Source organism: Dreissena polymorpha, chromosome 9 (genome assembly GCF_020536995.1).
Source record: "Dreissena polymorpha isolate Duluth1 chromosome 9, UMN_Dpol_1.0, whole genome shotgun sequence".
Classification (NCBI taxonomy): Eukaryota; Metazoa; Mollusca; class Bivalvia; order Myida; family Dreissenidae; genus Dreissena; species Dreissena polymorpha.
The window spans coordinates 62,839,786-62,858,182 of NC_068363.1; the positions used below are offsets into that span (position 1 = coordinate 62,839,786).

Consider the following 18,397-nt stretch of genomic DNA (forward strand, 5'->3'; position numbering starts at 1 on the left):
ATCACGACTGCACTGTTGTTGACTCAGCCGCTGTTACAGGTTCCCATTGTAAAACTGACGGACTCAAAGACAGAGATCAGAGTGGACATCAGCTTCAATGTGCCCACAGGAACCAAGAGTGCTATTCTTATAATGGTGGGTCACTTGATTTGGCATGTTTTTCCTGTTCAGTTCAATATATATTAAGCCTTGTTTTGGGAAATTTAGGCTTAATGCATGTTGGTAAATTGTCATCCCAGACTAGCCTGTGCGCTCTTTTCGAGGACTACACTTTCCTCTTTTGATGGGATTTCTCGTTTTTAATGAATATTTTCTTGTTAAAAATCCATTTTAGGTGAAAAGTGTCATTCCTGATTAGCCGGTGAAGGCTAAACTGGCTAATCTGAGATATAACTTTACACTGCTGCATTAAGCTCGTTTTTCCAGAACGTTTCTCATATTACATGCAAGTTCTTCATTCTATTCTTGTATAATATGAAAAGTTCACCTATATAAAAACCATAGATATCAGTTCAGGGCTGATAAATCGTGAATTAAAGTTGAGACTCTCGACAATAAAGAGTATTCTTGCAACTGATTTGCTGTAAGAGCACTTGAAACATGACAAAGGTGTGGGTGAAAATAAAACCAGTGTCTGGCTTGTGGTCTTTTGCTTTCCACCAAAGGTGTCCAACAATTAGTACATTGAAATTACATGTAGAATATTTTACGTCCAACAATGAGTACATTGAAATTACATATATAATATTTAACGTCCAACAATTAGTACATTGAAATTACATGTAGAATATTTAACATCTCCTATGGCTATTCTGTGAACTCATGAAGTCAAGTTTTAACATTTATTACTTACAATTCAAATGCCTAATGTAAGAGTGTAGTTTGAACTATTTAAAATTATTTCAGATAATGAAAACATTGTATCTACATTTATATATTTATGTGCTTATAATTAATGGTCACTTTTTCCATATATTTTAACCCTTTACCGCTTAGATACGTCTTTTCACGCATTTGTAGTCCCTTGGAAACTCTATTTAATTTATGACCCTTCTTACTAGATTCAAGTTTGAAAGGCTTCATTTCCAACCCTTAGATACCGATGAGCAGCAAACAGCATAAAATCTGAACAGACTGCGAGTTGCTTGCAGGCTGTTCTGGTTTTATACTGTTTGCACTTAGCCATTTAGACTTTGCTTCTAAGTGCGAAAGGGTTAAATAATACACTTCTGATGGCTGTAAAAAAGCAATTTTGAACATAAGCACTTTTCTCTTTTCGGTTCTAGTATTCTTTTGATTAATTTTTACTGCTGAGTTATATTGAAGCTATTAAAGGAAAAGTGTAGAATTTAAGCATTTTAATCACAGTGTTTATGTTGTTATAGATGTTACACTGGATAATGAAATAGTATTTTACTGCAGAATATAAGACTGTCAAAATATGGAGAAATCTGGTATATGACTAGGGTTATTACTTCTGGATTTCAGCTTTCTTATGAAGGAAAAATATTAAGATTTTATTTCAAGCTTTAAACATTAAAAAAAAGTTGGTCATTTACCTGAAAACAGGGGAAATGTAAGTAAAAAATTATTTTGCTAGGAAAATAAGGAATTCGTAAAAAAACACATGTGAAAATTGGAACAAGACATAAAGACAAACAGAGAGAAAAACTTTAGATGCTTAGAAATAATGAAGTTTTTTTCAACAGTAGAACAATAAAATTATCATTGATACAAGCTGGGCTATGGCAAAACAGGGCTTAATGAACATGGTAAAGTGTCAACCTAGATTAGCCTGTGCAGTCTTCACAGGCTGAACAGAGACATCCTTTTGCCTAAACTGAATATTCAATTAGTAGAGACTTCCTTTAATAAAAAGTTCCATAAAAGCTGAAAATGTGGTCCCTTGTTAGCCTCTGTTGACTACACAGGCTAATCTTGGACGACACTTTAGGTACATGAATTAAGCCCCATTTTCCAAGACACTTTCTTAACTGAAAATATTAACCCATTTATGCCTAGCGTGTAGAAAAAAGGCCTTTGCAAACAGCATAGACCCAGATGAGACGCCACATGATGTGGCGTCTCATCAGGGTCTGCGCTGTTTGCTTAAAGGAATTTCTGTAAGAAATATTCTAAATATAGAAATAAATATATAAGACATCCCTAATTTTGGAAAAATTTGATCCAATTTAGAAGGATGGGAGTCCACTAGGCTTAAATGAGTTAATACGTTATGTTTTGACCTGCAGGAGTTCATGAAGGACTACCCGGTGCTAAAGTACCTGGTCCTGGTGCTCAAACAGTTCCTGCTTCAGAGAGATCTCAATGAGGTGTTCACCGGGGGAATCTCATCCTATAGTCTCATCCTGCTCACCATCAGCTTTCTACAGGTACATGAATGGGTCGTGTTCTGAGAAGACTGGGCATAATGCATGTGTGTAAAGTGTCATCCCAGATTAGCTTGTGCAGTCCGCACAGGCTAATCTGGGACGACACTTTCTGCCTAAATTGGATTTTTGCTAAGAAGAGACTTAATGTAAACGATAAATGTCATTAAAGCAGAAAGTGTCGTCCCTATTTAGCCTGTGGGGACTGCACAGGCTAATCTGGGACAACACTTTACGTACAAACATTATGCCCAGTTTTCTCAGAACACGGCTCGAATGTCTGCACAGATCTGACCACAGGGCTAGGAAATAGCATAAGCATATTCGTAGCTGTATCTAGAAGTTTATTGGAAAATAAACAACTCTTTGTTGTTCAGTTGCATTGGCTTTTGCCAATCAGGCTCATACACATGCATTAATTTTATTTGCATCTTAACTATTATGAATAAGGTATGCCAATTGTCAGGGTGGAAATCCTGATTTGAACTCCCCCATGGTCGATTTCAAGTTCAATTAAAATATTTATTTTTTGGGGGGTTGGGGGGAAGAGCAAAATTTGTTCAAGTATGCAATCATTTGATAACGAATATTGTTAAACCTTGCTCGGCATTCTCTAAATTCGCGCTAGGTACTGATTTTGACCTTTGATTTTTATTGATTGGTTTACGGATGGCACGGACATGAACGGTAACTGACAAAAAATGTGTTGCGACTTTCTGAAAATCATTCAATAAAACAAAACTTGGTAATGCCTGCCCTCTTGATATATTTAAATTGATAGCTTAGCAAAGGAAAGTACTGTAATAACATATTGTAAAGCAATATGTTATCCATATTATACACTCCTAACACATTTGCTGGGTAACTGATTTTCATTTTCTGAAGTCAAGTGATATGCATATTTTATTTCATGTGCAAAACATGTATTTTTAACCAGGTTTTCCGAAGGAAAAAACTGGTTAGTAGATTGGCGAATGCGGGCGGGCTGGCTGGCGGGCAGGCGGAACAAGCTTGTCCGGGCCATAACTTTGTCGTTCATTGTGAGATTTTAAAATCATTTGGCACATTTGTTAACCATCATTAGACGGTGTGTCGCGCGAAAAAATTACGTCAATATCTCCAAGGTCAAGGTCACACTTTAAGGTAAAAAATAGCCATAAATGAGCTTGTCTGGGCTATAACTATGTCATTCATAATGAGATTTTAAAATCATTTGGCACATTTGTTCACCATCATGGGACGGTGTGTCGCACGAAAGAATCACGTCAATATCTCCAATGTCAAGGTCGCCACGACTAAAAATAGATTTATTTTAAAACAAACTTACAAAGGGGGTTAATTTTGTTTGTTCATTTCAAAAGTTCAGTTTGAGTTGTCTCCCTTTATCAGATTTTTTTTCACAATGAAAACCTGGTTTTGTGACAATTTTGTCCCTTGTTTTTTTTGGACTGTTGCTTTAAGATGCAGTAATTTTGGTTGGCCTAATTTTTCAGATTCAAATTTGGAACAATTGACACCCCTGATGAATGGAAATGCTTTTTAAATATTGAACCGTTTCTATGTTTAATTCACCTCGTTTACCCTATCCAGCTCAATGGCAAAATGAATTTGAAAATGTGCAACCAGCATAAAACCAGAATAGTTGGGAGTAACTCGCAGTCTGTTAAGGTTGTATACTGTTTGCTGCTCAGTGCTCATCAGTATCTTAGGGTTGGAAATGTTGTCTTTTAAAATCAAATCTAAATTTAATTTGATTTTCTAAGGGACTCCAAACGCGCAATAGTGCATATCTGAGTGATAAATGTTTAACCATCTCTGTGTTCCTAGCTTCATCCACGTGAGGATGCCCGTAACCCAAACTTGAACATGGGCGTGCTGCTGGTGGAGTTCTTTGAGCTGTACGGGCGCCACTTTAACTACCTGAACACGGGCATCAGCGTGAAAGATGGGGGCCGATACAGGCCTAAGGATGACATCTGCAAGCACATGTACAATGGGCATCGGCCTGCCTTCCTGTGTATAGAGGATCCCCTGACACCTGGTGAGTAGCCTTGAGACACTGGACCTTGTTAAAAATACTTTCAAATGTGATAAAACACCATCTGACAATTGGATTGTGTTTACTTTCTTTATTTGATGTAGTATGGTACTGCATGGGGTAGATGCTCTCAGGCGTGTTATCCTTTTTTGATGATTTGATTAATAACAACTTTGTTTCAGATTCATTAGTCTTAAATTTATTTTAAATGCATGCTGATGTATAACTTGGGGTGGGGTGGGGTTTTCCATTTACAAAGTTTGTAAGGTGGTGATGGGGCATCTATTGTTGTACAAACATCTCTTGTTGACCTTTCTTTTTGCTTTGATTACTGAAGTCATTAACTCCTACGCACCTGTTCCACTCCTATTTTTACCGTTTCAGGTAATGATATAGGTCGCAGTTCGTACGGGGTCATGCAGGTGATCAAGTCCTTTGAGTACGCTTACTCAGTTCTGAGCTACGCGTTGGCTCCACACAATGCTTGCGTCATCAAGGGACACCAAAGGTAGGTCAGAAAGGGAGAAGAAACAATGATTGTGTTGCTACCATCTAAAGATTACATTGAACAAAGCAGGAAACAGTATATATTCATATATTTTCATTGAGTATGTTTGACATCCATCTTAGCCTGAATGTAACCAAGCTTTTATTAGCTTTAAGAGAAAATGATGTACAGTTTGATTAAGATTGACCAAAAGAAAACAATAATATTTCTGCATTTGCAAATGTTCCACATGCAAGTTTGACTTAAAATCATGCGCAATTTGTTAATAAAGACAGTCAGTTTATTGAAGTACCAATTTTGAAACATAACACTTCTCTGAAATATTCTCTGTTTTGCTTATGGAAAATTGTGTACTGGCCCTGGTCTGTATGAAAATAATATGTGTTGTAAAAATGGACTTGTATGCGATTCTAATTAAAATTGTTGCCATTATTTCAGTTTTGTTTTCATACATTCACATCAGGTTTTTTTTCCACTTTTTGGGAAGGTAGCCCATGGCTTTAGAATTGGGAATTTAATCGGAATTTTCATGAAATTGAAAAAATAAATTCATTAGCCTTTTTTTTCACACGAAAAGTCCACTGATTAGGGAAATACTAAATTTGATATAACTCTTTATAGTCATTCAAATTAAAAGAACAAAATCATATAATACTTTGTTAAGATGTAATTGAATTAAAATTGAGATAAAATACTTATTCGACACTTCTTTCAAATTTTTTTTTTTTATTTTTTTTTTTTGGAAATTGGGAATTTTTTGCCACATTTTGGGGAAAAAAGTATACTTTTTGGGATTGGGAACGTAGCCGAATTTCTGCTTTAAAATCGGGCCAAAAAACCCCCTGTACATTGTAATAATAATATGACTGTAATGCATTATTCTACAGAAAAAATATATTTGACGCTGCTTGTTGCAGTATTTTGGGTCGGATCGTTCGTGTGACTCCAGAGGTGGTGGATTATCGTCGTTGGATACAGGAGACCTTTCCAGTGACCAAAGATTCCTCCCCTTCCAGTGTGCCAGGCCCTGTGTGCAGAACATACGCCAATGTGGCAACCTCTACCTCTAAATCGCGGTCGGAGTGTGGGGATGACAACAATAATAAGTATGTTTATAGAATTATAAAGATTAGGAACTCATTTGCATATAAGAGTACTGCCTGAGGTTTTATAGTTATGATACTACCTTTAATGGACAATAAACTACTGAAAAGATTTGGAAGCATGATACAATAGCTTCCAAAACAAATAACCAAAAACTGCCCTGCTGATTTGGGCACAATGCCTAAACTGTGCCACTGGTTTCAGGCCCGTTCTCTTGGTATTGGAAGAGAAGAAGTGCAGTGTGGATGATAACTCAGACTCGAGTGGGAACAGCTCCGTGTGTCGATCCACCTCATCATCATCACGGGGCTCTTCAGCAATCTCCAGCCCCAGTGAATCTGTGAGTATATTTTGAAATATGGGCTTAATGCATGTGCGTTAAGCGTCGTCCCAGATTAGCCTTTGCAGTCCGCAATTTTGTTTTGAAGAGACTTGCTTGAAACGAAAAGTACTATGGAAGAGAAACATGTTGTCCATGATTAGCCTGTGCAAACAGCACAGAGAATGTAGGGTAGGTTTATAATAAAATGGCTTATAATACTGGTTTTCTAAGACTTGCTATATAAACCTGCCTTAAATCAACACTTGCCTAGGGTTCAAGGTATCTCATTAATCTCATCATGTTCTACCTATCACTATAACTCAGCTATTATAAATAAAACAAAACACTGATGATGTGGTTAAACTGACTACAATTGTGTAATATGATGCAAATGATCCATAGTTTATCCTACAGGATGCTGTGGTGAAGAACACAAATAATACATAAATAATATTATACATTTTATCGTCAATGTTCACAGGACTCGGAAGTAGAAATTCAAGTGAAAGAAAAGACGCGTAATCTTAGTGGTGGTAACAAGCATCCACGCACCACCATCGTATCCAAGGAGTTCCACAACAGCAGGGATCCCCAGAAATCTCCAATCTCCGTAGCAACCCCCAAGGGGCGGGACAGCAGTGCCAGCAGTGTTTCATCGACCCGATCCAATCCTCCGAATGCCAGCCAGAGACCCATATCTGTGATCCATGGGAGCAACAATGGTCACCATTACTTTGAACATAATCAGAGGCGAAATAATGAGCCCAATGGGGGTCAGTGGGGGAGGGAGGTGGGACAGCAGAGATCTCAACATTGGTATGGCAAGCAATCCTATCACCACAAGTCTCAAACCTACACTAGTCATAGTCATAATCACCAAGGGGGCCCAGTGAAGTCCTCAAGGAACCCTAAGTCTAGGGCTCGAAGAAACAGCAATTCAAAATCTCCCAAAGACAGTCAGAAACGTCCTAGCAATTCTAGTAATTCTACCAATGCCTCAGAAGTGTCAAGGTAACAACTGCTTTTTGCCCCCGAACTGTGGGGTGCATGTGGAACATGTTTCAAAAGCTGTGACTTGAGAGTGTGTGAAAAATCATCAAAATTGAAGATCTTATATTTATGCAAAGATTTCTGTCATTTCTCCTCTCATGCATGTCTCCTAAGTTATGTATACATTGTGAGTGACTTATGTGATAATGTAAGAAGACATGTATATATTTATTGTGATATTTTATGTTAAGTAGTAAGACTTAATCTTGTGAGATTAAACAGCAACACTAAAAAAATGTTGGGCCGGGTTTGATCGAAGTTGTGTTGTTGTTTTTAAAAAAGTGCATTCAGGGTGCAGAATCAACAGGGTTTTCAGGGGTTTACACACGGGCTTGACTGAATGCAATCACACTGTTAAGAACTTAATTTTTGCAAAAATCTCAAGTTATTGAAATAGATTAGCAAAAATCTATAGTGCATAAAAGACAGTTTGTGCCGATATCTTAAGGTATAAGAATAAATCCTTGAAGACTTCTGAAATCTGTGACAAAATTCTCCGTTGCCTGAAACATAACCAGCCATTAACCGTGTACAACGTATGCAGTAAAAAAAGAAATTTTTGAACAAGAACATATGCTTAATAAATACAGTAATTCTGATGTATTTCAAAATGCCATGAGCAGCATAAAATCTGTCTTTTATGCACTAGTTTAAATCCTTAAGAAAACTTCACAAGTTATTTGAAATAAAGCACCACTTACCGTCGTGTTAAATCCTATAAAGTTAAAAAGTGGAACCCCATAAAGTCACGTGATCCTGCACCCTGACATTGAAGCTGCTGTATGATTGATCAGTATTCATTTTTATGCAAAGAAAACAGCAACAACAAAAGATAACAAATTGCGTCTGTTTGATTATTTGGCAACTCAAGGGTTAGAACAAGCTATGTAAATTTAAGGGCGAGAACATGTGCAATAAAGGAGCATATTAGTACGTTTTAATTTACAATTGGATGATTGGAATATGTATCCTTTAATTTGATCGGTAAGAAACAAACATAATTGGATTAAGTGATTGGTTAATATCGGTGTTATTAATAGTATCATATTTGGTTACAGACGGCCTTTCAAAAGCCTGAAATAGTGTAGATCTTTTTATATGTGCTCTATATCATCATGTATTTCTCTTGATATGGGAGGATTTTTATTGGCTGAAAATAAATAATTTTGAATTGGAAATGAAATAAGAAAATCTCTCCCTTAACCCATTTATGCCTAGTGTCTAGAAAAAAGGCCTTGGCAAACAGCGTAGACCCAGATGAGACTCAGCATAATGCGGCGTATATCAGGGTCTGCGCCGAATGCTTAAAGGAATTTCTTTAAGATATTTTCTAAATATAGAAATAAATATACTAGACATCCCTAATTTTGAAATTAATTGATCCAATTTAGAAGGATGGGAGAGTCCACTAGGCATAGATGGGTTAATTTCCTTACTCAAAGTTTGATTGTCAAACAATAATTACTCGTGTCTGAAATGTTTTAAATACTTATCGTAATTAAAATTAATTTATGTTATGTATTTAAGATATTATATTCTTATTCTATTTTAATCCTTTGATTGTAACAAGGTGGTAGTTTTGTAAGTCTTACGTGGTATTCATTTTTACATTTTATTAGCCATGTTTTATGCCAGATTATGAAGGGAAAAAGTAATGGAGCAAAATCGTGTTTGATTGGGTAGCTTAAAGTAATTTGTTACATTATATCATGCAAGAGATATATTTACAGGTCCAGTATTAATATTAAGGGTCAAAATTCATGAAAATATTGTTAAAGCAGGTAATATTATAACCATGCATAAAACAGGATTGTTTTTGGTAGTTTTTTTAACACAACAGTATCATCTTTTTCTTGTTTTCCGAAACTAAAACTAGTTAGTGAACTTTCTTATTTTCAGCAAATAATAGAGCTATTTTATTTTGTTATTGTCATCATTTTAGTATTAAGTATTTTAAAATGAATGATATTTTAGGACTTTGAATGGCACTGAAGACGATGCTTTGTGTTAGTTTGTACAAAAAAGTCCCGTTTTCTTAAAATGTATTGTTTCATAATCTTATAGCGTAGAAGTTTAACAAATATACATGTATTTGAAGGTCATACACAATTCTAATATATTTAAAATGTGCTTTTTATTTGGTAGTTATGTTTCCCTTGTAAACTAAAAGAATTCATGTTATTATATAGACCATCAAAAAGTGTATTAAGATTATTTTTTGGCTTTTTAGAAAAACAGTTGTTTAGATCAACAAAATAAATTGTGTAAATATTTTGTACATTGTTATCCATTTGTATTATTTGCTGTTTTGTCTGGTTGCATCAGTGCATACTTTTATGTTCTCATATTTTAATATGTACATTTTTCATTTGTTTCATAATCATTTAGTGACATTGAAATTCCATAAGCATAATCTTTGTCATGCTTAAGAGTGTGAAATAATATTCCATAAAAAGTTATAAAATCAGAAAATACAAAAATAGTATAAAATCAGGTTCATATTAAGTTTCTATTGTGCCACAGATCATGAACTATTGTACACAATATTCTTTGGGTTTGTATGAAGATTTGGATGAACAACTTGTATGTTCAAGGTGATTTTGTTTTACAGTTTTATGGATGCTTATGATTTATATTTGTATGTGATTTTTTTAATTATACCAGAATTTAGTGTGGTTTATATATACATGTTTACAATTTGATCATGGCAAGTATTAGCATGCTTGAATTGTATTTAACTTTTTACGTCCAGATAAGATACACCAGTTTGCTTAATTGTAAACTAGTTTGAAAACGTTCTTGAAATAAAACAAAATGTGTAATTTAACAAAGTATAGAGCAAAACTGTATTTATGTCATGGTCTATATTCACACTGCTCCTTAGTGAGAAATAAATTAATAAATTGTGAGAAGTCTGTTGACAATGCATGTTACTCCTTGCACAATGACGTCCGGGTGAGTTGTATAACGGTTTCATGGTGCCTGTTTGGCTATCGTCATTGTCTGATGGTTGAATTTCTTTCCAAAGCATGTCTTGACAGCATATATTGTGGGTATTTTAGACACAAAAATGAAAGTTCTTATGTAAAGCTTTTTTTAGGGTTTAAACTTGGAAATAAATGACCAGATAGATGTTCATTCTTAATATTTTTCATTGACAGAGTAGTGATTTTTTAAGGAAAATCTATATCAACATTTCTCATTGTTAATGCTGACCAACCATTGAAGGTTTGCCTAATAGCTTAGTGATAACATGCCACATGTACTGTATGTAAGTTGTCTGTATTATTGGTATTATGACAAACGAGATATGGATTGAATGCTTGATTGCGAAAAGATGTTGTTAAACTGCTAAGAAATGATTTAGATTGTATTATATATGTGTTTGATTTTCAGTACATTAAGTACATTAAACAAATTCTGCAAGATAATATGGTGCCCTGTCACATGTGTTAAAGTTTGTGACATACATCTTGGTATATACAGCACTTCTGTGCAATATTAAGAATGTGCAACTGTTCACTGGGTGCGTCGTTATTATTTTCTATTCATCCATGATTTTGTTATATGTATGATCATGGTCGTCATATACCCACATAAGCCATTCTTTATACCTAGTCATATCATTGAGAACCATCACATCAAAGGGAAGGTTGGTAACATTGTATGCTCTGCCCATCAAAATGTTTTGCTTTTATTAAAATAAAATCTATTTAATGTGTGCTTTTTTTCCAGACTTACAACCTTTTGTACTTTTTGTGAATCTTATTTTTTTATAAAACTTAGCGTCAGTTTAAAGTTACAATGATGGATATTTAACCAATGCCAAATGTAAAAAAGAGACAACTTGTTCTTGTACATTCATGTCTATAAGATAAGAATAAAATAATGGTTATTATTTGCATTTATTTGTTATAAGCCAAAGATTCCACTTGTGTTCTATTGTATTTCTTTGTAAGAAAAATATTTTTGCTATTTTTAGCTCACCTGCCACGAAGTGACATGGTGAGCTTATGTGACCGCGTGATGTCCGGCGTCCGTTTTGTGTGCGTCCGTCAACAATTTGTTTGTGTAGACAGTGGAGGGCACAGTTTTCATTCAATCTTTATGAAATTTGGTCAGAATGTTTATCTTGATGTATTGATGGGTCATCTGGGGTGAAAAACTAGGTCACTAGGTCAAAAACTAGGTCACATAATAGGTGAAATAATAGAAAAACCTTATGTAGACAATAGAGGTCGCAGTTTTCATCCAATCTTTATGAAATTTGGTCAGAATGTTTATCTTGATGAAATCTGGGTTGGGATTGTATTTGGGTCATCTGGGGCCAAAACTAGGTAAAAAACTAGGTCAAATAATAGAAAAACCTTGTGTAGACAGTAGAGGTCACAATTTTCATCCAATCTTTATGAAATTTGGTCAGAATGTTTATCTGGATGAAAGCTGGGTTGGGATTGTATTTGGGTCATCTGGGGTCAAAAACTAGGTCACAAGGTTAAAAAACTAGATCAAATAGTAGAAAATCCTTGTGTAGACAGTAGAGGTCACAGTTTTCATCCAATCTTTATGAAATTTGGTCAGAATGTTTATCTTGATAAAGTCTGGGTTGGGATTGTATTTGGGTCATTTGGGGTCAAAAACTAGGTCACTAGGTCAAAAACTAGGTCAAATAATAGAAAAACCTTGTGTAGACATTTGAGGTCGCAGTTTTCATCCAATCTTTATGAATTTTGGTCAGAATGTTTATCTTGATGAAATCTGAGTTGGGATTGTATTTGGGTCATCTGAGGGCAAAAACTAGGTCACTAGGTCAAATAATAGAAAAACCGTCAACAATTGTTTGTGTAGACAGTAGAGGTCACAGTTTTCATCCAGTCTTTATGAAATTTGGTCATAATGTTTATCTTGATGAAATCTAGGTTGGGATTGTATTTGGGTCATCTGGGGTAAAAAACTAGGTCACTAGGTCAAAAACTAGGTCACTAGGTCAAATAATAGAAAAACCTTGTATATACAATAGAGCTCACAGTTTTCATCCAATCTTTATGAAATTTAGTCAGAATGTTTATCTTGATGAAATCTGGGTAGGGATTGTATTTGGGTCATCTGGGGTCAAAAACTAGGTCACTAGGTCAAATAATAGAAAAACCTTGTGTAGACAATAGAGGTCACAGTTTTCATCCAATCTTTATAAAATTTGATCAGAATGTTTATCTTGATGAAATCTGGGTTGGGATTGTATTTGGGTCATCTGGGGTCAAAAAGTAGGTCACTAGGTCAAATAATAGAAAACCTTGTGTAGACAATAGAGGTCACAGTTTTCATCTAATCTTTTTGAAATTTGGTCAGAATGTTTATCTTGATGAAATCTGGGTTGGGATTGTATTTGGTTAGTCAGGTGTGCGATTTAGGGCCATCATGGCCGTCTTGTTTATTATTTATCTGAATCATACTTCAAAATGGTCAACTCCTATTAATTCACCTTAAATAAGTAGATTTATGAAAGGTTTTTCCCAATTTCAAGCATTCTTAAAATGACATGTATAATTAATAACTTATTTTTGACTATATTGGTTAAAAAAGTATATGTTAAAAAAGCGTTCATTTTTCTTACAGAACTTTTACCAGGTGTTTATTTATCAATATTTTATACTGCAAAAGGTACTTTTATCAGTACATTGAATACTGTTGAATACTTTTTTGTGTTTCTCTCAAGTGTAGGACAATTTGCAATGCTATAGAAATGAAGGTTCAGGGTCATATTGATTATACCTTAAACCAGTCATTCTACTATTTGAGTAATAAGTATTAATTTTTATTGTGAATAGGGTGCAATCTAATATAAAACTGCGCAAAGGTAATCTTTAATGTAATTTGTTCACACTAAGTAGGCTTGACTGTTTGTAAAACAATCATGTGCATGACCAGCAACTATAATTCCAGGCATTTTGTTAAATTATGTCCCACCTATTCATTATGTTCTATAGAATATGACATCACAATTTGTTATGCTTGTATTTTCTCAATATTTTTTTCCTCTTGATTATTTTTAGATATTACAAAAATGGCATTTACTTTCTTATCATACATAATAAATTATGTGCTCTAATTAATATTTGGTGCATGTTTGGAAACAAATCATACTCATCGCAAATATTGTGTAACATTAAATAAAGGAGTATTGTTTTCACTCGTATTTATATAAAAGGGAAATAATTTAGGGTATTTTATTATACATTTCTTCATCCCAATGTTTAACTGATGTATGTGTAATGTTTGTACATGTATAATTCGCCAATTGTTAATTGAATCAAATGTTCAACATGTTAAATGTAATGTAATTAATGAATAAAAACAATAAAAAAAGCATTGGTAATAAAAAATAAAAATGAGTATGTATTGCATTAATATTTTTAATATAGTTTAGATTCTTTAGATTGGAATGAAGGTAACAATGAATGCTTGCGGACAGTTAAACAATTGATGGTCATGTGTTACGAATGACGAGATCGATTAGCTTATATGAATAATAAAAAGGCACATACTAAATAGATACGGAGTTGGTACATCCAAATTCGTTTTATGAAAGAAGATTCATGCTCTAGTTGTGAAACACTTGCGCCAGAACTCAGGGGTCGCAAGTTTGATATCCGCAGGCGCTTTACTCTATCCTACTAACTAGTATTCCTCATGGGATGTTAAACTGAGGTGCATTGTACTGGTAATAGTTGCTTCACACTGGGCACTAAAAGACCAACAAGACCACTCCTAATCTCTGTTATGGAAACTCCCTTGTATCGTTAAGGAAGCAATTTTAGCTGAAAAGAATGTTGCCAGAATTATAGCCATTTGTTCTTAAAGAAAGCAAGATAGGCTGCCATGAGTTTTGGCAGATTTATGGCCTTTTGTTCCTATATGATAGTTCGTCTTTCGCTGTCGAAGATGACCATGAATTCAACAGTTTGTGTTTCTGTGATTGGTGTTGTGGGTGCGAAAGATTCCGATTAATCCAATCCTGGCATGGAACGCCCTTCCACATATTGCTGTTGTGATACCTCGGCGGTTCCATAAAGTTTTGTTTAGGCGACAAAAGTCAGAGCTTGATTAAGCTTTGCAGAGTTGACTTTGTCATCAATATGGACGTTTCTGGATAGAGTGCTACCAAGATATGTGAATTCCTCCACAGGATTGAGACGCTGAGACTTGATGGAGATGTTTGGCTCGATGTAATGGCTATTTGGTGCTGGTTGGAACATGACCTCGGTCTTTTTAGTGCTGATTGTCACAGGCATCTGAGAATCTGTTAAGGCTCTGTTGCATGTCAGACTCTGTTGAAGCGTTTAGGGCACGATCATCTGCAAAGAGAAGGTCTCTTAGCCTTTTGAAGTGGACTTTGGTATTGGCTTTCAAACGCTGCTGGTTAAAGACTCTCCCATCGGTGCAGTACCTGATGTCAATGCCTGGGTCACATTCAGAGAAGGCATCTTCCAGCATGGCAGTAAACTTCATGCTGAAGAGTGTCGGGGCTAAAAGGCATCCTTGCTTGACTCCGTTTGAGACCTCAAAGGGTGAAGATTGATTACCATCATCGAGAACATGAGCATGCATACCGTCCTGGAATTGGCGTACCATCGTGATGAATCTTGGTGGACAGCCGAATTTCTCCATGATTTTCCATAAACACGTCCTGATAACAGTATCAAACGCTTTAGTGAGGTCTAAAAATGTGTAGAGGCTGACATTCTGTTCTTGGCATTTCTCTTGCAGTTGTTTAGCAGCAAAGATAATGTCAGCTGTACCACGAGCTGTACCACGACCGGAGCGTAATCCGCACTGACTTTCAGGAAGGAGGCCGTGTTCAAGGTGGATTAGGAGTCTGTTCAAAAGTATGCGTGCAAAGATCTTTCCTGCGATGGATAAGAGAGAGATCCCTCGGTGGTTGTCGCACGACTGTATGTTGCCTTTACGCTTGTAGAGGTGAACTATTGAAGCATCCTTTAGATCCTTTGGAAGCGTTTCCTTTTCCCACATGGACTGAAAAAGTGATGTCATTTTCTGGATTATCAGTTTGCCTGCGGCTTTGTAGATCTCAGCTGGAATGGAGTCTGCGCCAAGAGCTTTGCCAGTTGACATTTGCTTAATATACTTTTCTGTCTCTGTAGCGGAAGGAGGGTTGTCGAGTGTATTGTCAATCGGTGCTTGACGTAGGCGATTGATTGCTTCGTCACTGATAGTGATTGTAGATGGCATGTTTAAGACCGACCCAAAATGCTCTGCCCACCTATCAAAAATGCCAGGCTTGTTTGTGATAAAGTTTGGTCCCATCCGCAGAGAGCAGTGGTGATGTACCAGCAGGCTGGGGACCATACAGTGTTCTGACAGCTTGATAGAAACGTTTGGAGTTGTTAGGGTTAGCATAGTCCTGAATTTCATGGGCTTTTTGTTTGAGCCATTTGTCTTTTATGTGCCTTAGCTCAGTCATGTTGCTTTGCCTGGTGTAAAGCAGCTGTGTTGGCCTGGGTTTTATTTGAGAGGTTCTGCTTTAAGAGTTTATTCTTTTCTTCAAGAAGTTTGTCTATAGCCTCGTTGTTTTCCTATATACTGTTACACTATTTAGGCCCATCATGTTGTTTTTAACTTCTTGTTTACTACAAGTTCCATCTTGCTAAAACTTTTACATCACAGTGACCTTTACATGTAAATAAAAACAATTTTGTTTGCGACACGCTTAGGCAGACGTACATCCTTGAGTGTTTTTCCACTATAGGCTATACAATACAATAAAAACTACCCTTGAACTACTGAGTGAATCTCGCTCATAATTTGACAGTTTAAGTGTGAATATGATAGTAAAAATAGGAATTATGTCTCCAACCAGATTTGAATAATGCCCATTTGTCTTTTTGTCCACTGTAGAATATAGAGTGCATTTGTCTGTGTGCACACATCTGTTGTGGGAGCATCAGTGTCTGTGGCACATTTCTAATTATGCCCCCCTTTTAAGAAGAGAGGGTATATTGTTTTGCAGGATGTCTGTCGGTCTGTCGGTAGACCAGCTTGTTTCCGATCAATTACTCGTCAACGACTTGACCGATTGGCTTGATATTTTAAATGTGGATTGGCCATTGGACAGTAGATGACCCCTATTGAAAGTGGGGTCACTAGGTCAAAGGTCACTGTCACAATAAGTGTGAAAACGTTTCCGATCAATAATCAACTATTCACCCATTGGCCTGATACGTCACATTTGCATTGATATTGAAAGTATATTACCCCTATTGAAATTGGGGTCACTAGGTCAAATGTCAATGTCACTGTAACAATAAGTGTGAAAATTATTTTCGATCAATAATTCGTTAACAAATTGACCGATTAGCTTGATACTTCCAATTTGCATTGGACTTGGACAGTTGATGACTCTGTGTGCAATTCGGGTCACTAGGTCAAAGGTCATGGTCACTGTCACAATAAGTGTGAACATTGTTTCCGATGAATAAATCGTCAACAGATTGGCTTGATACTGCACACGTGCATTGGCCTTGTACAGTAGATGACCCCTATTGAAATTAAAGTCACTAGTTCAAAGCCATGTTTTGGGGGCATATGTCTCCGACCGCGGAACTCTTGTTATAATTGGTGTGATGAGAAAAAAAAGCAACCACTTTGTTCATAAGTCTGTTCCTGAAATAAATTAAATGAATTTCGTGCAAGGTGCCTTTTAATCCAACTTTACCAAACATTCAGAAGGTGTGTATTTCCAAAGAAACCCAAATTCATCCAATAGCAGGGGGGGGGGGGGGGGGGGGAGATGCGTATACGGGAGCTTGCCGCGTTTAAGTGAAGTTAGTTTGAGCTTCTTTCCATAATAGCGTCGTTTTTGTTTTTTTTTCGCGAAGGAGTAGCAGATATTTTCACCAGGTAAGCCACTTTGTATTTATATTGATTTTCAATCAATACGATCTTTGGCTTTTCGTTGTTTGTGCTTCCCTCTTTTTTTGTTTCAAGATCGTCGACGTCGGGATAAAAAAGTTAATGAAGGAAAACCGTCCACACATCTTTCGTCTTCTTACGTGACGTTAGAGAAATTCGATGTAGAAGTATATCAGTTTCGCATATAAAACACAGTATTGACGCACATTTTGGGACAGTTCTTTTTTGTTAGACTGTTTTACACGCAACAAGTATGAAATAACATGTTACATCAAAATTTAGTTATAATGTGGTGTGAGCTAAAATTGAGATAAAACATTTTAAACACCTAGGCATATTGATATAAGATGTATTTGCTATAAACAGACACATGACTTAATCATTTAACAATTACACTATATTAAACTTTGTAGTAAATTATTTTGATTACAACGAAACATAATTTCTTTAAAACAATTATATTTGCTTTAATTCTGCTTGCAAATAAAATGAAAATTACATTTAAGTGATTTTTAACTACACCACTGTAAAGTTTATACAAGAGATCTCTTATAGTGCCACAATCATTTTGCTAGTAGGATATTTGATTTCTGTAAGTCACATAATAAAATGACCGAAACCACGATTGAAGTTGAATATCTATCGACGTTTAAGAGTATATGTAAAGACAAATATGAAATTTTTAAAATAAGATATTTGACCATGCAGGATCATATTACAACATGATCTAGACTAGAACCAATTTATTGAGCGGAAATGACTCTTCTATTTGTTAGTTACAATAAACCTGATCACAATGGTCCCACATGCAATTCCATCAACATAGGTCTGTATGTAAGCTGCCTACAAACACAAAGAGAAATATCTCTATCCAAGCTCAAGCTATTGACTGGAAACTATTTCTGGGTGTGCTAACAGTAACATGGTCCCTACTGCTCCAAAATGGAGTTCCTCTCTAGATCAACATGTAACATATATACACAAAACATATCAACGCAATAGCCCCATCCGTAAATTGACATGTGTCAGGGGGTAAACGTATTGACGCATCGGGG

General features: G+C 35.7%; 1 protein-coding gene across 4 annotated transcripts in view; it reads left to right on the plus strand.

The window, feature by feature from the left end:
* The window catches only part of LOC127844769 (terminal nucleotidyltransferase 4B-like), a 41,086-nt gene extending 27,282 nt beyond the window's left edge, over window positions 1-13,804 (plus strand). For 2 of the 4 annotated variants that reach the window (XM_052375234.1, XM_052375235.1), the window contains 7 exons: window positions 40-135; window positions 2,253-2,393; window positions 4,218-4,431; window positions 4,813-4,936; window positions 5,854-6,042; window positions 6,245-6,380; window positions 6,844-13,804. In XM_052375234.1, the coding sequence (XP_052231194.1) occupies window positions 40-135; window positions 2,253-2,393; window positions 4,218-4,431; window positions 4,813-4,936; window positions 5,854-6,042; window positions 6,245-6,380; window positions 6,844-7,377 (1,434 nt within the window). In that variant the 3' untranslated portion in view covers window positions 7,378-13,804. The remainder of the gene's footprint in view (window positions 1-39; window positions 136-2,252; window positions 2,394-4,217; window positions 4,432-4,812; window positions 4,937-5,853; window positions 6,043-6,244; window positions 6,381-6,843) is intronic. The other 2 variants (XR_008032885.1, XR_008032886.1) reach the window with 2 other exon arrangements.
* The last annotated feature ends 4,593 nt before the right edge of the window (window positions 13,805-18,397 follow it).